This window comes from Crinia signifera, chromosome 7, assembly GCF_055691185.1.
Source record: "Crinia signifera chromosome 7, ASM5569118v1, whole genome shotgun sequence".
NCBI lineage: Eukaryota > Metazoa > Chordata > Amphibia > Anura > Myobatrachidae > Crinia > Crinia signifera.
In genome coordinates, this window is record NC_139223.1 from 27,127,616 (window position 1) to 27,150,641 (window position 23,026).

At 44.0% G+C, this 23,026-nt stretch overlaps 1 protein-coding gene across 1 annotated transcript in view; it reads right to left on the bottom strand.

Moving 5' to 3' along the window:
• Positions 1-3,155: 3,155 nt before the first annotated feature.
• The window catches only part of MED6 (mediator complex subunit 6), a 28,768-nt gene continuing 8,897 nt past the window's right edge, over positions 3,156-23,026 (bottom strand). Inside the window, exons 4-8 of the mRNA XM_083152647.1 lie at positions 22,788-22,870; positions 17,180-17,288; positions 15,831-15,946; positions 4,614-4,641; positions 3,156-3,368 (exon numbers count right to left, since the gene is read on the bottom strand). Coding sequence (XP_083008773.1) covers positions 3,238-3,368; positions 4,614-4,641; positions 15,831-15,946; positions 17,180-17,288; positions 22,788-22,870 — 467 coding nt within the window. The 3' untranslated portion in view covers positions 3,156-3,237. The remainder of the gene's footprint in view (positions 3,369-4,613; positions 4,642-15,830; positions 15,947-17,179; positions 17,289-22,787; positions 22,871-23,026) is intronic.

Consider the following 23,026-nt stretch of genomic DNA (forward strand, 5'->3'; position numbering starts at 1 on the left):
AAGATCACCTGAAACCGATAAAGTAGACACAATATGTTCTTTTATTGTTACATAAGCGGTACAGCTGATATGTACTTTTCATTGAGTATTCCATAATGCTTACGTTGGTTGTATGTTTGAACTATTTTCGAAACCAATAAAAAGATATTGAAAAAAAAAAAAAAGAAGGAAGCTCCCTTACAGAGGGGTTCTCTAGTGAAGATAATGATGCGCCATTTTACCGAAGACCAGGGACACTTGTGCATCCTTTCATTTTTCCATATCCAGACTTCCACATTTTTAAATACGAAACGGTTTGTGATTAAAGATACCTTTATATTAACGCATCTCTTCTATGAGGCGAGTCGTTAGTGGAATCGGTTGAATTTATTTGTGTTAACAGACTTTTGTGCCTCTTCTGTTAGTATCCTTTTTTAGATTGAATACCTGAAACACTGAGAAACTCCTGCATTGGAAAAGATTGCATTGTTGGGACAGCGCTTGTGGGAGCACTCATTATATTGTTTGGTATTAAGGAGGTGGTATCCCTAAGTGCGTTCTGAGCTGCACTCTCAGAGCGCAGGAGACAACTAAACTTTGTTTTATTTTAATAGTGTTATATATACACTCAGCAGCTGCCGTCACTATGATGGTGGTTGTATTAGATTTGATATTGTTTAGCACCTAAATGATTCGGTTTGTAATAACATGTGCACTACATAGTACAGAAGGCCACAGTGACACACCGTTAACAAGAAACTTGTTGGAGATAGCAAAGTGTACAAGGTGTCCTGAGGAGCAGATTGTATTGACAAGACAAAAATAAAAAGGTACTTCTGTAATATCTGGGCGCCCGATTTTTTCATCGCATCGCATGCAATATAGTGGCATACAAATCATGGGAATGGGATCATTCGTCAGACTGCATTTAGGTCTACAGTCATTAGGTCGACCCCACTAGGTCGACTGGCAGGAAGGTCGACCTGACTTAAGGTCGACATGGGCCAAGGTCGACATGACTTAAGGTCGAATTTGCATAAAGGTCGACATGAGGAAGGTCGACTGGTCATAAGGTCGACATGGGTTTTTCACTGTTTTTTTATCCGAATGTCGACACAGTCGACATGGACACAGTTGGCAATGAGAATCGGACCCTCGCATCGCTCGCAATGCTTCGGGCACGGTGCCTCGCTGCGCTCGCCACACTATTTTATTCTCCCACCACGCCCTAGTGGATGGTAGGGCATGAAATACCGCCTGTCGGCACATGTCGGCTCAAAAAACAGTGAAAAACCCATGTCGACCTTATGACCAGTCGACCTTCCCCATGTCGACCTTTATGCAAATTCGACCTTAAGTCATGTCGACCTTGGCCCATGTCGACCTTAAGTCAGGTCGACCTTCCTGCCAGTCGACCTAATGGGGTCGACCTAATGACTGTAGACCTAAGTTCATTCTAATAGATGACCGCATCCCAATTCATGCGATGCAATTTTTCATTGTAAAGACCCGATTTTTAATTGTATAGTCACCCATGGGTGATTTCATACCCCCACTATCCAACTACGCATGGAGCTGATTTTATATAGTGTGGCGAGCACAGCGAGCCACCGAGCCCGAAGCATGGCGAGCGCAGCGAGCCCCGCGTGGGGACGCAGAATACATGTAAAGTAATCCGTGTCCGCTCGCTACACTATATAAAATCAACTCCATGCGTAGTTGGATAGTGGGGGTATGAAATCACCCATGGTTGACTATACAATTAAAAATTGGGTCTTTACAATGAAAAATCGCATCACATCGCATGCCTTAAGTAGTGGCATGCAATGAAAAAAAATCGGGCGCCCAGAAAGATATATAATAAGATACTTTTATATCTGTAAATTATGTAGGTGGAGGTGCTCCCTAGAGAGTGATATAGTACACAAAGGAAGGAAAGAAAAGAAGGAAAGTTCTTTTCTTTCCTTCCTCTGTGTACTTAATGTAATATACTTGGGCAGGAAATAGAAATCCGTTCAGGTGATACAAAGTCCTAGGGTCAGCGGCACTAGGTGATGCAATGTCCTAGGGTCGGCGGCACTAGGTGATACAATGTCCTAGGGTCAGCGGCACTAGGTGATACAAAGTCCTAGGGTCAGCGGCACTAGGTGATGCAATGTCCTAGGGTCGGCGGCACTAGGTGATACAATGTCCTAGGGTCAGCGGCACTAGGTGATACAAAGTCCTAGGGTCAGCGGCACTAGGTGATACAATGTCCTAGGGTCGGCGGCACTAGGTGATACAAAGTCCTAGGGTCGGCGGCACTAGGTGATACAAAGTCCTAGGGTCGGCGGCACTAGGTGATACAATGTCCTAGGGTCAGCGGCACTAGATGATGCAAAGTACTAGGGTCGGCGGCACTAGGTGATGCAAAGTCCTAGGGTCAGCGTCACTAGGTGATACAAAGTCCTAGGGTCGGCGTCACTAAGTGATACAAAGTCCTAGTGTCGGCGTCACTAGGTGATACAAATAGTCCTAGGGTCAGCGGCACTAGGTGATACAAAGTCCTAGGGTCGGCGTCACTAAGTGATACAAAGTCCTAGTGTCGGCGTCACTAGGTGATACAAATAGTCCTAGGGTCAGCGGCACTAGGTGATACAAAGTCCTAGGGTCAGCGGCACTAGGCGATACAAATAGTCCTAGGGTCAGCGGCACTAGGTGATACAAATAGTCCTAGGGTCAGCGGCACTAGGTGATACAAATAGTCCTAGGGTCAGCGGCACTAGGTGATACAAATAGTCCTAGGGTCAGCGGCACTAGGTGATACAAATAGTCCTAGGGTCAGCGGTACTAGGTGATACAAATAGTCCTAGGGTCAGCGGCACTAGGTGATACAAATAGTCCTAGGGTCAGCGGCACTAGGTGATACAAATAGTCCTAGGGTCAGCGGTACTAGGTGATACAAATAGTCCTAGGGTCAGCGGCACTAGGTGATACAAATAGTCCTAGGGTCAGCGGCACTAGGTGATACAAATAGTCCTAGGGTCAGCGGTACTAGGTGCCATCACAAAAATCACCACATTCTACTTCTGACTTTCTCTTTTATGAAAACAATAGGATACAAACATTTTCTTAGTATACCCTGCACAAAGCGGCTGGGCGGCCATTTATACCTAAACGCATCGACACATATTCGCCTATTTACACTGTTTATTTATCCAAAAAGTTCCAGTCCATGTAGCTGATCCCCAGGGATCTGAGAAAACCCGAGACCAACATCTACTGTAGCCTCATTCGTTTCTCCGGCGGCCCTTTGGTTGTTGCTTGTCCTTGAGGCGTTTTAACTGGTTCCTTTTCTTCTTGTTTCACCATCTCAGCCGGTTGTTCTGGTTCTTTTTTTACTTGTTCAACTAAAAGCAAATTAAAACCAGACATCATTAATGCCTCAATTCACAACAAGCTCACGTGATGTCATTACACAACAGCTCCTGGGGCTAGCGGTTTAGTCTAGGTCAAAATCTGATAGACCACTGATAGCTAACCTTGACACTACAGCTGATGTTGAACTACACATCCCAGCATGCCCTGCATCAGTTTTAGCATGGACAAATAGCAAAACTGTAGCAGGGCATGCTGGGATGTGTAGTTCAACAACATCTGGAGTGTCAGGGTTAGACAGTAGGACATAAGTCATACTTCTGCACATTCTACAGGAATAATAAACCTTTCTAAATGGATGGGTGCAAATTTGCGCTAGACAGGTCTACGCTGTAGATTTAGAGTTGCCTATATCTGGGCACATTCAGGAGTATGGACACATTTTTTCCCCCATGTATGCAAAAGGTGCTATAGTGCTTTAAATTCTAAAACAGGCCCAAATTGTACATAGCACGGCAGTGGTTATACATCATTTATCCAAAGCTGGGTACACACTCCACAATGGCCCTTATTCAGATCTGATCGCAGTACAAATTTGTTCTCAAAATGGGCAAAACCATGGTCACTGCAGGTGGGGCAGATGTAACATGTATAGAGAGAGTTACATTTGGGTGAGTTATTTTGTTTCTGTGCAGGGTAAATACTGACTGCATCATTTTTACACTGCAAATTAGATTTCAGTTTGAACACACCCCACCCAAATCAAACTCTCTCTGCACATGTGACATCTGCCCCACCTGCAGCGCACATGGTTTTTCCCATTTTGAGAACAAATTTGTTCTGCGATCAGATCTGAATAAGGGCCAATGTGTTCCAAGCCCAACATCGGCAGCATGGCCCTCCCTAATGGTATTCCCCATCTGCGTCCTGCATGTAGGGCCGATGGAAGATGTCGGTAATGACCCGTGGGAATTCGCCGGCCGAACTTGGATGTGTTTTTTTTTTAAGCAGTAATCATTTACAAGGCAGACCCATGATTGCCTCTTTAAAAAATACTATGAGTTTGGCAGCATCAGGCACCTCCGGTGTACTCGGACTGTATACCCCCCCCCCACCCCCCCACCCCCCCGCCGTAAATGTGAAATATAACAATAGCAATCATTGTCTGCAGGCTGCCGCAACAACTCCATCAGGCAGCGCCACTGAGGAGAGGAGATTATAAGGCTCTCAGGTGGGACAACGATGTCGTGTGGTGATAATAAGGATACAGAGCTTACCTGGTACTGGCTTCTCCCCAGATTTTTGCTGCAATAAAAGAAAAAACCTACTATCAATTTAGGCACCAAATACAGAAACAAAAAGAGGAATTAACTGTTCAGAAAGAAAGTTCCTGGATTTAGTAGACAATGGGCCCAATTCAGACCTGCTCACTAGTCAGCATATATTCACTGCCTAGCGAGCAGGCTATACTTTTCAGACGCCCGCTATCCGTCGAATTGGGGGAGCTGATGCCACGCGACGTCAGCCGCCCTTCCCCCGAGGATGCATGGGCACCCCAATCGCAGGGGTACGGCCATAGTTTCCAGGGGCGAGCCCATTGTCTTTTTGGGCACGCCCATGAAATGCTCAGCAGTACCCTGCACCCGGCCCCATACACTCCCACCACTGGGCGACACCCTAGTGTGTGCAGCTTGCCAAGAGAGTTCGCTCCCGGGGTTTGCGCGTGCATGAAGCCCACGTCAGCTGGTGGACCTGAGCGATCACGCCCAATGTACAACGGATTTAATAAACACTAAGGGGTAAATTTACTAAGATGGGAGTTCTACTGAAGATGGGATGTTGCCCATAGCAACCAATCAGATTCTGCTTCTTATGTATTCATCACCTTCTAGATCAGGCATGTCCAACCTTCGGCCCTCCAGCTGTTGTGAAACTACACATCCCAGCATGCCTTGCCATAGTTTTAGCATTCCCTAACAGCAGAACTGTGGCAAGGCATGATGGGTCTTGTAGTTTCACAACAGCTGCCTGTTCTAGAAGATAATAGATAGAACATCCTATCTCCAATAGAACTCCCATAATACCCCTTTCACACCAGCCTAAATTCCCGGGTTGGGCCCAGGAACAACCCACGATTAGCGCTGGTGTGTAAGGTTCCCGGGCCAAAATCCTGGGAATATTTCCCAGGATTTCAACCCTGCTATGGAGCAGGGCTGTTGCCGAGTTGTGGTGTGAAAGGCGTAGGGGTACTGGTGTGAAAGGGGTAGGGGTACTCATGCGGGTTGCCGGTCCTCGGTGCGTGCTGTCAGATAGGAATCCACACAGGTGGCGGGTGCCGATGACAGGGCAGGTGGCGTATGTAGATGATAGAGTTTATCTTAATCAACATTATGTTACTTATACCATAGCATAATTCTTGTCAGTACAAAGTATTATAAAGACCCATATGTACTAGCATTATATATAATTATCTTGTGTACAGGAAGCTGAATGGGTTAAAATCTATTCCTTCTGAGTTTCAGGTTCTGTAAATAAGTCAAAGTTACTAATGATACCCATATGGGGAAATACACTCTTCCATGTCATCGGAGATGGCATAGTAAAATTACTCAAACCAGTTATAGACTTTGTAACTCCACACTAGGGGAGTGTCGCATGTAAACATGTATGTATTTGGTAATATCCCCTCCCATAAGGGGGAGGAATCATTTGTGTTTCATGGTATAAGTATATGACCAACGAGCTAAGGAGTGGGTGTGAATAAACCTGTTTGAAAGAGACCCTGTCGGACAGTCATTTCCAAGGCTCTGAGATAACTGCGTGCTCTAGAGAAAGGTCACATTCCAGAATCCTTCAGTGGGGGCTCGTCCGGGATGACAGAAGCAAGAAAGAATGCGTACATTTGTGTCTGCTATTTACAGAGGGATCTGAGGTGAGTGGAATCTCTTTTTTAAAAAAATATATATATATAAATATATGTATATATTTTACTCTCTCAGAATCCCTGTTTTAAAAGGCAGAGCATAAATATACACTTGCATTTTTCTTGCAAACCTCATATAAAAAACCCATATATAGAGCATTTGGATATCGCACAGCTTTGGATATGACTGCATAAGTTGTGTTGTTGTTTTTTTTTTATTTATTTATTATAATTTTTTTTTTTTTTTTTCATTTTATTTATTTTTTATTCATTTTTATTTTTATTTTATTTTTTTTTTTGGAGTTTTTGTTTGTTTTGTCAGAATTTTGTATGCACATGTTTCATGTTGTATGAATTGGCCATCTTAACGAGGCTTGTAAGTGGAGCGATCTGAGTCCGGTATTACTTCTGGTTAACGCCGGACAAAGTGCTCTAAAAGCGTATTTTGTTGTTTGTCTTGTAAACACAAATAAGTTATAAGGTGTGAATAAAGTTCAAAAAGCTTCAAAGACTTTCATTTGGAATATGCTGTTATAGGCTGGACCTGCCTTATTACAAAGAAGGCCCCTGGAAGCCATTTTGAACCAATTAGGATACAGCCCTTATAAAACTAGAAGTGTTTACGTATATGTTGGGGTGTGAGTGATTGATCATCTGTCTAATTGTCATTTAAACAGCAGCAAGCGTAAGGTGCATATAACAGAATAGCTTGCAGTAATACATTTTAAATTGATAAGTGGAAGAATTTAGCCTGATAAGCTCAGATTAGACTTTAAGAGTTGGGTGTTATATTTGAAGCAAGAATCCTTCAGCATTTAATTGAAGATCATTACCCAAATTGTTTTCTCTGAACTGACACACACACACACAAGTGGTATTTTGTGGGCATACAAACCCACACTTCAGCAATAGTTATAAGCAGTGTAAAGGAAGTACTTAAACAGAAAGAAAACACATAAGTATTTTGGCATTAAGGATACAACACGCACTGTTTATTCATTTTTTTTTTTTTTTTTTTTAAAGTATTCGGAATAGGGTGTCTTCCCAGGTTATAAAAGTGGTATCATATTATTGTCCTGATAAGTGGTTATGATTTCTTTTGGCTTAAATTAAAAACAGGGAACTGAAGGCCGCATTTATATATTAAACCTCAACCAATAAGTGCACAGGTTTTCTCATTTGCGCAACATTATACACTGCTTCCCGCAAGTGGATAAAGGCCACACCCATAGGAGGTAATTGACCTATGGGAGGGAACAGTACTAAGGGTATGGAGCAATCTCCACTGCAGGTTGTGGCATTACGAGAAGGAAGAAAATCGATCAAGTCAATCGGTTTAATCTTACAAAGGGCTAATTTTCCAAAAACAGGGACATTAGATCCTGACGCTTGGAGGCGATTCCAAGCGACAAACGCACATTGGTTACAGAAACATAATCTTATTGATACAGTTAATATATGGCTTACAGTTTCACAAGAAATAGAAGATGAAAAGAAACAGAAACAGGAGTTGTCATTTGAAAGTCCACCACCATACCACTTACCAAGACCTAATGCACCACCACAAGCAGATAATCAGGTAGATAATGCACCACTTGTACACCAACTGCCACAGGTAATTGAACAACCCGAGGCAGTTGGGGGACAGAACATAGAACAATTAGATGTGCTCACAGCAGGGGGCACCACAACTGCAATCACAACAGTGGGGAGAAGTACTACTGGTATACCCAGGTCAGGCATGGGAACTGAAGAACTGTACCCAACCTCAGAATTACAATCCCTTAAAATTGGAAATTATTATCCACAAAGGAAGTGTCCAATATGTGTGTTTTGTGTACCAGAAGGAGATGCAAAATGTCCAAATTGTGGAAATTGGGTGGGGTCAGAGGTTTTACCATGTGACCCAGAAGTAAGATCTGTAATAAGACTAAAAGATTACAATCAGAGTCCAACCAGAGAAGGTTTATCTGAGGCTAGGACACGCAAGCAAACAGAATTCTATGGCAATCCAGTTCCTAGTGACAGGCCTGGACAGTACCCAGTCCAAATATATAGTCTTCCACGCAGTAGTGTGTCAGCATCACAATCAGATCCTTCTATGTACCCCGTTAGAGTTACCTATCACCCTCAAATGATCACAGATGCAGCAGGCCACCAGGTACAGCAATTAGTTGAGAGACAGAACTATATCCCATGGTTTGCATCTGATCAAATGAAAGTTGTAAATGATTTACCTGATATAAGAAAGAACTCATTAGAGTATGATAAAAAAGTCAGACAAGCTATTATCATACACAGACCATGTTGGGTAGATTTAGAACAGGTTGTAAGAGCAACCGCAGGTACAGGGGAATGGAATATAATACAAACCTTGCCAAATGTTGCCATTGATCCCCTCCACCCTGGGTTACCAGCCATAGTGGATATACCACAAAATAAATACACAACAGAGAGTGGGGTGCAGTTGGGAGACAGAGTAACTCACAGATGTCATAGATTGGCAGCTCAGGCGCCAGCACAGCCGGACATACAACAAAAGCAAATGTCAGTAAAAGAGTATCATGATAAAGTCGTTACTAGACAAGAGAATGAAGGTTACCCACTTGACAATCCAGCCAATGAAAGACTGTTTAAAACTAAGTTTTTGTATGGGCTTCGTCCTGAATTGAGAGCCCAATTGCTTATTATACGACCTGAAGTTAACTTTATGGATATAAGTGCAATCTTACAGATTCTGGAAGGCCTGGAAGATACGGAGAGAGAGAGAAAGGAGAAGAAGAGCAATAAAACACCAATTGTTCAGGTTAATGTCGTCCAACCCTGGAACAAAAAAGACCCTTCTAGCGGTCCAAAGATGGCAGGTACCAAACCATCAATGGTAAGACCAGTACAACATGATTCTGAAGGGAATGATATGGCAAGGAGATGTTATTTTTGTAAATCTTTGGGACATTTTAAACAAAGTTGTCACAAATATCAAAAATGGCTGCAAAACAAGAATCTGACAGATGGCTTGCCTTACAAAAAACAGGCATGACAATTTCCGTCTCCAAAAGGTGTAGCAGCATTCTACTTTGAAGAAAAAATGAACTCTCCAAAAGGTACTGTCTCTCTCACTCTTCCCACAGGACACAAACTTGAATGTCTTATTGATACAGGTGCTACTCTCACTGTACTAAGAGAAGAAGAGGTTCCAAGTGAGCTACTGTCCAGAAACACCATACAAGGTACAGGGTTGGGTGGACAGCCGCTCCCACTTAGGAAAAGTAAGCCAACCTCTTTACTTGTCAATGATGAATGCACACCAATACCTATTGAATTTCTTACTTCATCTACATGTCCAGTAAACTTGTTGGGAGCGGACATTCTGCAACTAATGCAAGCATCAATTGAATATACAGAGACTGGCATCAAATACAAATCCAATATACCCAAAGACTCACTACCTCAAATAGAGGCCGCTGTGTATGTTTTTCTCTCCCAATCATCTATTACAGATTCTGCTGAAGTTATCCTCCCAGATTGGATCACATCCCAAGTACCGGACAAGCTGTGGTCTAAGGGGAAGATGGACACTGGCAAGCTGAACGTGCAACCTGTCCAACTGCAACTAAAGCCAGGAACAGTACCAGTATCCGTAAAGCAATATCCACTGAATCCTGATCAAAGAGCCGCCATCACCAAGCAACTGCAAGCTTATCTACAGTCCGGCATCCTTGTTCAATGTAGATCCCCATGGTCAACGCCGTTGTTTCCTGTGAAAAAAAGGAATGTCACCGGTTCCGAAGAGACCCAATACAGAATGGTTCATGACCTTAGGGAGGTCAACAAGAGACTGTTAATTAATTGTCCCATTGTGCCTAATCCACACACCTTGCTGAATCAGATCCCACCATCAGGGGCCTGGTTTACGGTGATCGATCTGGCGAATGCTTATTTTTCGGTACCTATCACTAAAGACTCTCAAGAACTGTTAGCTTTTACACATGATGGCAAACAATACTGCTGGACACGATTACCCCAGGGGGCTGCTAATAGTCCCAGTGACTACTCTGAAGCCATGTCACTGGTTCTCCAGGCTTGGAGACCCTTTTTCTCAGAAGAGACTCAGCTTATCCAGTATGTCGATGACCTCTTGTTAACTACTACAACTCAAGACAAATGCCAACAAGAAACAGTGTCCCTGCTCAAGTTCTTGGAAGAACAAGACTGCAGAGCTTCAAAAGAAAAACTACAGCTCTGTAAGCAAAAAGTCATCTTTCTTGGACATTGTATCTCTCAAGGCATCAAACACCTGACAGAAGACAGAAAGCAGCTAATACTGCAAACCAAAGTACCAAAGACTGTGAAACAAGTCAGGTCATTCCTGGGCCTGGTAGGCTATTGCAGAGACTGGATACCTCATGCATCAGTTTACATGCAGACATTATACAATGCCATCAAAACAGAGGGTCCACATCCGACAGATGAAGACATGGCTCAAGCAATTCAGCAACTAAAGTTGGCCATTGCTTCTTCACCTGCTTTAGGCCTGCCAGACTATTCTAAACTTTTCACCTTATATTGTCATGAGGAAAGAGGACATGCTTTGGGAGTGTTAACACAGATCCACGGAGCAAAACAAAGACCTCTTGCTTACTATTCCAGCAGGCTTGACAATATCATCCAAGGATCACCTACTTGTATTAAAGCTGTTGCAGCGGCTGCTGTATTGAAGGACAAGTGCACAGACATTGTTCTTAATCATGAACTAACTATACAAGTACCACATGCCGTTACAGAAATCCTACAACAAGCAAGAACCAAACACCTTTCATCAGCAAGACTCACCAAGTACGAAGTGTCCCTATTGAGTGCAACCAATGTGACAATCAAGAGGTGCACTACCCTCAATCCTGCCACACTCTTACCAGCTCTGTTGCCGGAACAAAAGGAGTATGAACATCAATGTTCAAAAGGAGGGAGAATAAGGGGACAATCGCCTTCTGTCAGCACAGTATCATCTACAACAGCCCAGAGAATGGAAGTCGATACAGAAGCTGAAAGTGAGGAAGAAAAGGAAAATACTAATACTCAAAATTTTTCCCATGACTGTCTTGCTCTGATGGAACAAGAGACCCAGACATTGCCACACGTCCAAGATATGCCCATACCCAATGCTCATTACGAACTATATGTTGATGGGTCCAGATACTATGAAAATGGCAAGCCCTACACTGGATATGCCGTCACTACTGACACTGAAGTAGTAACTTCTGGAGCCCTACCAGCACACTTATCAGCACAAGCAGCTGAACTTGTCGCCCTTACTAAAGCATTGGAGCACGCAGAGCATACAACAGCGAACATTTATACAGATTCCAGATACAGCTGGGGAGTGACAATGGACTATGGTTTGATCTGGAAAAGCAGAGACTTTAAAACAGTTACAGGTAAACAGATACAGCACGCTGACCTCATTAAAAAACTTTTTCAAGCATTAATGAAGCTACACAAAGTTGCCATCATCAAAATTCAAGCACACACAAAGAATCAAACAAAAGAAACAAGAGGAAACAATCTTGCAGATGCAGAAGCTAAGAGAGCAGCAAAAGCCCAGCCAGTAGAAGGAAGACATTACATGGTCGTGACGGAATCGGAAGAACCACAACACATGGCAGATATGCAGCAATTAAAGAAGTTCCAAGACCAAGCAGGTCCAGTGGAAAAAGCAGAGTGGCAAAGGAAAGGTGCAGCAAAAGATGAAGAAACAGAGCTCTGGAAAAAAGATGAACTGTTAGGTCTACCCAGAGTACTATACCCAGCCATGTGCCAAGTCACTCATGGACAGACCCACCTTGGGAAAGATCAAATGACTGCCATTACTAAAGAGAGATGGATTGCTCCAGGATTCCAATCAGTAGCAACACTTCATACACAAGCATGCTGGATCTGTGGAACAAGCAATCCAGGGATAAGAGTAAAAACTCCACAAGGGGCAATACCAAAAGCAACAGCTCCTTTTCAGAGACTGCAGATTGACTACATTCAGATGCCCAAGTGTGGAGTGTATGAATATGCACTTGTAATAGTGGACATTCTATCAAAATGGGTTGAGGCTTTCGCTGTAGCAAAGGCCACAGCAAGGAATACAGCTAAGAAAATCCTCTCAGAAATTGTCTGTAGATATGGTGTCCCAGATGTCATTGAGTCAGATAGGGGGACACACTTTACAGGTGAAGTAATGAGACACATAATGCAGGATTTGGGTATACAACAGGCTTTCCACTCGGCTCACAGGCCTGAGGCCTCTGGCTTGGTGGAGAGAACGAATTATACTTTGAAGTCCAAGATTATGAAGGCAATGAAGGACACAGGTAAAACATGGGTAGAATGTTTACCTCTAGCACTTTTTAGTATGAGGACCATTCCTCATAAAAAGTCAGGATACTCTCCATATGAGGTCCTATTTGGTAGCATACCTAGGATAGGATGTTACTACCCACAAGAACTTGTGCATAAACATGCAGATCTAACCTGTTATGTAAAAGAACTTACTAAAAGACTAACTGAACTTCATGTCGCAGCTTATGCTTCACTTCCAGATTCTACAGCAGAAAACAATCCGCATCATCTCCAGCCAGGAGATTGGGTGTATCTCAAAAGACACGTACGAAAATCGCTTGAGCCCAGATATGATGGTCCATTTCAGGTCCTACTGACTACACCAACATCAGTAAAGCTACAGGGGAGGGACACATGGATTCATGCCTCCCATTGTAAACGATTACAAGTTAAGTTTGAAGATGCAGTTTGCTGAGATGTTATTGGGGCCTAAACCCGATAAAAGTCTATGGGGATGCATTCTGTGTTTGGCAACCACAATAGTTGCAATAATATGGTTATGTACAATACTAGAGGCAACAGATTATGTTAATAACAACAGTACAGTACAAGTTACCTCTATAGTCTATCCCAAACCACATTATGTGAAAAAAAGGGAAGTAGTAAACCCTAACCATGAATGTAGGAATTCACCACTCATCACAAGGTGTATTTGTGAGTATTGTGGACAGCCACCTGAGGAAACATGCATAGAATGGTGTAAGGCCCCTACTGGAGAAAACCAAAACATGTTGTTGCAATTGCATAATTTGGTAGGGAATGCCCTTAATACTACGAATTGTTGGATCTGTTCACATGGTCCTACTTCAGGAGGGGGAGGAGAGTGGACATTCGTCCCCATCACATTTGATGAATGGACAGAATTTTATGATAACCGTACAGATGATGTCCCATTCAAGGCATCAGTAAACCAATACTTACGCAAAACACCACCTAAGTTGCTAGCACACCTAGTTACCCCAAATGTATCTTTTTGCATTGAGTTTAAGAAAAGAAAAAGTGAAACCATAACTGATCATGGTGAAACATATCTCCCATCAAACACCTACCTGGGAACATTTTACCCTTGCACAAAGGCTCCTTTCCGAGTTGGTTCTATCCCTTATAATCCCACACCAGGAGTACCTCCATTTCAAGTATTTTCAGCACCAACTCAGAGGGACCCTGTGCCATGGAAAATGATAAATGTTGGAGTATGGCCAGGGCCAGGATTCCCTGATTTTTTGAATGATACAGGAAGCAATTCCAACGAGTTTGTAATTGATAGTCTAACAACAGAAAGAGGATTGGAAACCTTAAGGAGAATGTGGGACAACATACCTCCAATTCTCCCAAAGAATCTATATTATTTATGTGGGAAATATGCCTACAAGTGGCTTGTTTATGGCGACTATGGGAATTGCACCCTAGGACGCATAGTACCTGCAGCACAAGTGATAAATCATGAAGATCTAAAAAATATAATCAAAGGCCAAGAAGGCCAAGTAAGGAAGTATAATCCCATACACAGGGACAGAAGGGAAATAAAGGAAGCAGGAAAAAAGGCAAGAAAGCTAATATACACACCCTGGCATGAGAGAATGGGATTTTTGGATTTATTTGGCTCAAAATCATATTATAGAGTTGAATCACTTGCAATGTTATTAGATAACATTACTGAAATATATGATAACACCTTTAGATATGTAGGTAGAGAGATTTAAGAGGTAAAAAAAGAACAGTTACAACACAGATTAGTTCTGGATCACTTAACGGCACAGACAGGAGGTTATTGTATGACCTTATATACCCAGACAGGAATATTGTGTTGTACATTTATTACTAATGAGACTGACAATGCACAAGAGACAATAGAAAAACATGTACAAGAGATAGAAGAAGAAAAAAAGATCTATGCCACTAAGCATAATACACCTGACACTCTAGGAGGTGATTGGGGCTGGCTGTCTTTTCTAAATCCATCTACATGGTTTTCAGGAATCGGTGGATGGGTTATGGGAATTCTCATGTTTGGCCTAAAAATTATAGGACTATGTATACTTGCTTATATTGCTTTCAAGGTATTGATGTGTGTTTTCTCTATTTGTCTAAAACAGTGTCAGTCCGCTGCAACTACAACCAAGTTTAAAAAACTCATATCTGGAAGGACACAGAAAGCAGAGAATCAGTCTATTCCGATGGATGTGAGCGAACAGCCAATTGCTCTCTGACGGCAGGGAGAAGCTACCTTGTCCTCAGGGCCATAACCCACTAGAACCATCTGATGTGACTAATCCTTAGCATGGTTAGGCAGTTTGAATTGTAAGATGTCCGACCACTATGAGTTTTCTTATATTTATAATAATTTTTTTGTATTTTTGACTTTGTTTACTACTGTATGTAAACAATGTAAATTGTAATGTTTAATTATTATAAAAAGGAGGGAGTTAATGATAGAGTTTATCTTAATCAACATTATGTTACTTATACCATAGCATAATTCTTGTCAGTACAAAGTATTATAAAGACCCATATGTACTAGCATTATATATAATTATCTTGTGTACAGGAAGCTGAATGGGTTAAAATCTATTCCTTCTGAGTTTCAGGTTCTGTAAATAAGTCAAAGTTACTAATGATACCCATATGGGGAAATACACTCTTCCATGTCATCGGAGATGGCATAGTAAAATTACTCAAACCAGTTATAGACTTTGTAACTCCACACTAGGGGAGTGTCGCATGTAAACATGTATGTATTTGGTAATATCCCCTCCCATAAGGGGGAGGAATCATTTGTGTTTCATGGTATAAGTATATGACCAACGAGCTAAGGAGTGGGTGTGAATAAACCTGTTTGAAAGAGACCCTGTCGGACAGTCATTTCCAAGGCTCTGAGATAACTGCGTGCTCTAGAGAAAGGTCACATTCCAGAATCCTTCATAGATTACACAGCTCTCCGGTGCCCTCACTGCAGCCGGTGAGCTGCGTCATCTGCGCCTGCCGTCTGACCTGTCATCTGTTGTGAAACCCCGGGCCGGCACTGAGGACCAGCAACCCAGGGTTATTACTCCCCGCCTCCTTCCCACAACAGAAAATGCAGGGTGGGTCCCTGCATTTTCTGGTGTGAAAGGGGTATCAGTATACTTACCCCTAAGAGTTTATTTGCGTTGCATGGTGCAAGCGTTATCAGAGTCTGCATTACCTGGACAAACTTAGGAGGGAACTTCTGCCTGAGTTCCAGCAGTAACGCATCTACCCTCTGTCGCTGGAAGAGCGAGCTGGCTTCTTCCTTCTTCTTAGCCTTTGGTTTCGCTTTATCTGGAAAAAAAACCAAAAACTAATGAAAGACCAAACCAATAGATTTTGCGTATTAGTATTAGGTAAATGAATTTGGCTACCCTAGGAGGTGTAATGAGATTGAATCCTTCTAACTAACATAAGATTAATAAATGTTGTATACAACAAAACCTGTTCCAAGCAATGGTACTGTACTTTGTAATTTCACGTTCTCTCTGACTTCACCTATGGAAATATAATTACTAAGAGTCTGAGTTCCGTCCAGCCCCATCAGAAGGAACGTTAGTGTCCGTGTTTCCAAAATGTCCTGTGCCATTGTATATAGTCTGTCTTTATTGCAGTAGTGACTAATCCATATGCCGGTAACTACTTGCCGGCATATGGTTAGTCATCATTACTGGGATATAATCAAAAGGTCGGTAATAACATTGTAGAGATTCATAATATCAACACTATGTCAGCAATTATGGATTCGACATTGTGAAAATGTCCTCAGAATGACGACATTAGGATTAGTCTGCAGGGAAAACAAGGGTTAGGTTGCAGGAGAAACTATTAATACATTGGAGGATCGGAAGTCTGACCCGAAAGACGTTCTCAGCAGCGGAAACAGACAGTATTCACTAAACCTGTGTGTTTTCGTGAGTTTTTTTTAAGATTGCCTGTATACAAACATATAGGGAGAAAAAAAAAAAAAATCACAATTCTTTTTTCCATCAGGGATAATGGCAATCGCTTCCCTCTTTGTGCGCTAAACAGCGACACTGCCCGGACTTTTTTTCCTGACTGATGACAGAAGTCTGGATCTACTTCTGATATAGCCACACACATGGAATGTACCAAACATCACAAAAACCAACAGCATTTAAAACCAAGAAGCCAGCATATTTATAGATAAGCCCTCCCACCTCTATATCCGTTTGTTACTACCCAGTTTGTTGCATCCCTGTTTCCTATTGTATAAGAAACTGTAAATAAATAATAAATCATTTCTGAAGGTCAGTTCCAATTACAAAATTGGAGGTTAGTTGAAAGCACGTGGTCACTGCCTAACTGAAATGGTCAAAAGGGTTTTGTTTTTAAATAAACTAATAAATAAGTTCTGCCACCATCTGAATAAGTAGACCACACTTCACATATTGTAGCGGTGACCGAAGGCCCTTGATATTACGACTCTTTTTGGCACTTAATGTACTTTAGCGTGATGGTAAGAGAATCCGATCGCCCTGCTCTCAGTTGGATGACATATTGTACCTCGTTCCTCCTGGTCTTTGTAGTGCCACCAGTACCCTTTCGATGGATGGTAACGGCAGTAAGACATGGCTTCATCAAATGCGGACTGGACCCCGTGAATTGCGGTAAGCTAAAAAGAAAACAAAAAGTTCACAAAAAAGAAACATTTCATAACCACATTATAAATATTATCAAGTTATTATAAGGAGGAGAATGCAATCAGAAGCAAGGTTCCATTGTGCTAGTATAAGGTAGGGTTTCCAGCAGGAAGATCTTCATTTTATTTAAGATTTTCACATCAAGATGAACAATACATATGAAAGAGAAATGCACAATATAAAAAAGGTACTACATAGAACTACATAGAACAGGCCAAGGTTAGACATAATCCTGGAGCAGTATTCAATAGGCCAGCGGTTCTCATACTCGGTCCTCAGGACCCCACAGAGTCACGGTTTCCAGGTCACCTGACAGGTGCACTCATTACCGACTGACACATTTTAAAAGATCCACAGGTGGGGCTAATTATTTCACTGGTGATTCTGTGAGGATACCTGCAAAACATGCACTGTGTGGGGGTCCTGAGGACCGACTCTGAGACCCTGTGCAATAGGCTATATCTTCCGTTCATTTTACCATGACCCCTGGTCACACCTTCGCACTGAAGCCTACCAATTTAATTAAATGCCTTTTACCTCCCACACTATTTTGTCATTTACTGTAAACATGAGTGTAGAAAAGTGAAATTCCATTACAAAACCTGGGATAATGATCACATGGGGAAAGTAGGATTACCTCCCTCATATTTGCTCACATGTCCTAAGTGGGGAAAAAGGTTCTCAAAATGACCAATTATAATCTGGCCAAAGCAGACGATAACGCGGATCAGTAACATCTGTGAATGTTTGCTGCAGTACAAGAGCAGGTTCCAAATCCTTTTTCATGAGAGCAATACAGAGGCCATACAGTGCGTTCTCAGGGCAATACAGAGGTCATACAGTGCGCTCTCACGGCAATACAGAGGTCATACAGTGCGCTCTCAGGGCAATACAGAGGTCACACAGTGCGCTCTCAGGGCAATACAGAGGCCATACAGTGCGTTCTCAGGGCAATACAGAGGCCATACAGTGCGTTCTCAGGGCAATACAGAGGTCATACAGTGCGCTCTCAGGGCAATAAAGAGGTCATACAGTGCGCTCTCACGGCAATACAGAGGTCATACAGTGCGCTCTCAGGGCAATACAGAGGTCATACAGTGCGCTCTCAGGGCAATACAGAGGTCATACAGTGCGCTCTCACGGCAATACAGAGGTCATACAGTGCGCTCTCAGGGCAATACAGAGGCCATACAGTGCGCTCTCAGGGCAATACAGAGGTCATACAGTGCGCTCTCACGGCAATACAGAGGTCATACAGTGCGCTCTCACGGCAATACAGAGGTCATACAGTGCGCTCTCAGGGCAATACAGAGGTCATACAGTGCGCTCTCACGGCAATACAGAGGTCATACAGTGCGCTCTCAGGGCAATAAAGAGGCCATACAGTGCGCTCTCACGGCAATACAGAGGTCATACAGTGTGCTCTCACGGCAATACAGAGGTCATACAATGCGCTCTCACAGCAATACAGAGGTCATACAGTGCGCTCTCACAGCAATACAGAGGTCATACAGTGCGCTCTCACAGCAATACAGAGGTCATACAGTGCGCTCTCAGGGCAATACAGAGGTCATACAGTGCGCTCTCACAGCAATACAGAGGTCATACAGTGCGCTCTCAGGGCAATACAGAGGCCATACAGTGCGCTCTCAGGGCAATACAGAGGTCATACAGTGCGCTCTCACTGCAATACAGAGGTCATACAGTGCGCTCTCAGGGCAATACAGAGGTCATACAGTGCGCTCTCACGGCAATACAGAGGTCATACAATGCGCTCTCACAGTAATACAGAGGTCATACAGTGCGCTCTCACGGCAATACAGAGGTCATACAGTGCGCTCTCACGGCAATACAGAGGCCATACAGTGCGTTCTCACGGCAATACAGAGGTCATACAGTGCGCTCTCAGGGCAATACAGAGGTCATACAGTGCTTTCTCAGGGCAATACAGAGGTCATACAGTGCGCTCTCAGTGCAATACAGAGGTCATACAGTGCGCTCTCAGGGCAATACAGAGGTCATACAGTGCGCTCTCAGGGCAATACAGAGGTCATACAGTGCGCTCTCAGGGCAATACAGAGGTCAAACAGTGCGCTCTCAGTGCAATACAGAGGTCATACAGTGCGCTCTCAGGGCAATACAGAGGTCATACAGTGCGCTCTCAGGGCAATACAGAGGTCATACAGTGCGCTCTCAGGGCAATACAGAGGTCATACAGTGCGCTCTCAGGGCAATACAGAGGTCATACAGTGCGCTCTCACGGCAATACAGAGGTCATACAGTGCGCTCTCACGGCAATACAGAGGTCATACAGTGCGCTCTCAGGGCAATACAGAGGTCATACAATGCGCTCTCACAGCAATACAGAGGTCATACAGTGCGCTCTCAGGGCAATACAGAGGTCATACAGTGCGTTCTCACAGTAATACAGAGGTCATACAGTGCGCTCTCACGGCAATACAGAGGTCATACAGTGCGCTCTCAGGGCAATACAGAGGTCATACAATGCGCTCTCACAGCAATACAGAGGTCATACAGTGCGCTCTCAGGGCAATACAGAGGTCATACAGTGCGCTCTCAGGGCAATACAGAGGTCATACAGTGCGTTCTCACAGTAATACAGAGGTCATACAGTGCGCTCTCACAGCAATACAGAGGTCATACAGTGCGCTCTCAGGGCAATACAGAGGTCATACAGTGCGTTCTCACAGTAATACAGAGGTCATACAGTGCGTTCTCACGGCAATACAGAGGTCATACAGTGCGCTCTCACGGCAATACAGAGGTCATACAGTGCGCTCTCAGGGCAATACAGAGGTCATACAGTGCGTTCTCACAGTAATACAGAGGTCATACAGTGCGCTCTCACGGCAATACAGAGGTCATACAGTGCGCTCTCACGGCAATACAGAGGTCATACAGTGCGCTCTCAGGGCAATACAGAGGTCATACAATGCGCTCTCACAGCAATACAGAGGTCATACAGTGCGCTCTCAGGGCAATACAGAGGTCATACAGTGCGCTCTCACGGCAATACAGAGGTCATACAGTGCGCTCTCAGGGCAATACAGAGGTCATACAATGCGCTCTCACAGCAATACAGAGGTCATACAGTGCGCTCTCAGGGCAATACAGAGGTCATACAGTGCGCTCTCAGGGCAATACAGAGGTCATACAATGCGCTCTCACAGCAATACAGAGGTCATACAGTGCGCTCTCAGGGCAATACAGAGGTCATACAGTGCGATCTCAGGGCAATACAGAGGTCATACAGTGCGCTCTCAGGGCAATACAGAGGTCATACAGTGCGCTCTCACGGCAATACAGAGGTCATACAGTGCGCTCTCACGGCAATACAGAGGTCATACAGTGCGCTCTCAGGGCAATACAGAGGTCATACAATGCGCTCTCACAGCAATACAGAGGTCATACAGTGCGCTCTCAGGGCAATAAAGAGGTCATACAGTGCGTTCTCACAGTAATACAGAGGTCATACAGTGCGCTTTCACGGCAATACAGAGGTCATACAGTGCGCTCTCAGGGCAATACAGAGGTCATACAATGCGCTCTCACAGCAATACAGAGGTCATACAGTGCGCTCTCAGGGCAATACAGAGGTCATACAGTGCGCTCTCAGGGCAATACAGAGGTCATACAGTGCGTTCTCACAGTAATACAGAGGTCATACAGTGCGCTCTCACAGCAATACAGAGGTCATACAGTGCGCTCTCAGGGCAATACAGAGGTCATACAGTGCGTTCTCACAGTAATACAGAGGTCATACAGTGCGTTCTCACGGCAATACAGAGGTCATACAGTGCGCTCTCACGGCAATACAGAGGTCATACAGTGCGCTCTCAGGGCAATACAGAGGTCATACAGTGCGTTCTCACAGTAATACAGAGGTCATACAGTGCGCTCTCACGGCAATACAGAGGTCATACAGTGCGCTCTCACGGCAATACAGAGGTCATACAGTGCGCTCTCAGGGCAATACAGAGGTCATACAATGCGCTCTCACAGCAATACAGAGGTCATACAGTGCGCTCTCAGGGCAATACAGAGGTCATACAGTGCGTTCTCACAGCAATACAGAGGTCATACAGTGCGCTCTCACGGCAATACAGAGGTCATACAGTGCGCTCTCACGGCAATACAGAGGTCATACAATGCGCTCTCACAGCAATACAGAGGTCATACAGTGCGCTCTCAGGGCAATACAGAGGTCATACAGTGCGCTCTCAGGGCAATACAGAGGTCATACAGTGCGCTCTCAGGTCAATACAGAGGTCATACAGTGCGTTCTCACAGTAATACAGAGGTCATACAGTGCGCTCTCACAGCAATACAGAGGTCATACAGTGCGCTCTCAGGGCAATACAGAGGTCATACAGTGCGTTCTCACAGTAATACAGAGGTCATACAGTGCGCTCTCACGGCAATACAGAGGTCATACAGTGCGCTCTCAGGGCAATACAGAGGTCATACAGTGCGTTCTCACAGTAATACAGAGGTCATACAGTGCGCTCTCACGGCAATACAGAGGTCATACAGTGCGCTCTCAGGGCAATACAGAGGTCATACAGTGCGCTCTCACGGCAATACAGAGGTCATACAATGCGCTCTCACAGCAATACAGAGGTCATACAGTGCGCTCTCAGGGCAATACAGAGGTCATACAGTGCGTTCTCACAGTAATACAGAGGTCATACAGTGCGCTCTCACGGCAATACAGAGGTCATACAGTGCGCTCTCACGGCAATACAGAGGTCATACAGTGCGCTCTCAGGGCAATACAGAGGTCATACAATGCGCTCTCACAGCAATACAGAGGTCATACAGTGCGCTCTCAGGGCAATACAGAGGTCATACAGTGCGTTCTCACAGCAATACAGAGGTCATACAGTGCGTTCTCACAGTAATACAGAGGTCATACAGTGCGCTCTCACGGCAATACAGAGGTCATACAGTGCGCTCTCAGGGCAATACAGAGGTCATACAATGCGCTCTCACAGCAATACAGAGGTCATACAGTGCGCTCTCAGGGCAATACAGAGGTCATACAGTGCGCTCTCAGGGCAATACAGAGGTCATACAGTGCGCTCTCAGGGCAATACAGAGGTCATACAGTGCGTTCTCACAGTAATACAGAGGTCATACAGTGCGCTCTCACAGTAATACAGAGGTCATACAGTGCGCTCTCACGGCTACTTGATTTTGTGCGCATGCTCACAATAACCCAGGTCACGCACCGCACATCGGATACGGCCCTGTATCTCTAAATCATTAATAGGAAACCTCTTCAATGCCCTAATGCGGTTTAGGGAGAATGGGAGCACAGTCTAGGAGAGGAACCTCTAGCCACTGGGATAACCATTTCCAAGCTTCCCAGTGCTGCTCAGGAAGCGATGTCGTGGGTGAATGTAAACTTTAGCACATGGCTGGGAAGAGTCAAGAAACATGAAGGTTACCGTTCTGGAGTTGATCACAGATCCTAAGTCTGGAGCTTGGTAGATCACTCCGGCAATAATGTAGTAATCTGCAAGGGGCACAGCTGCAAAATAAATGGAATCTGAGGTCAGCAAACAGGGTCCGAGCGTAAGGAAGGTGCGAGATGTCGGCTGATCTCTGACGGAGGTTTTTTTTTTTTTCTAAAGCGGCGATCATTTATAAGGCAAAATATTGCCATGGAAAGAATTGCCGCTTTAAA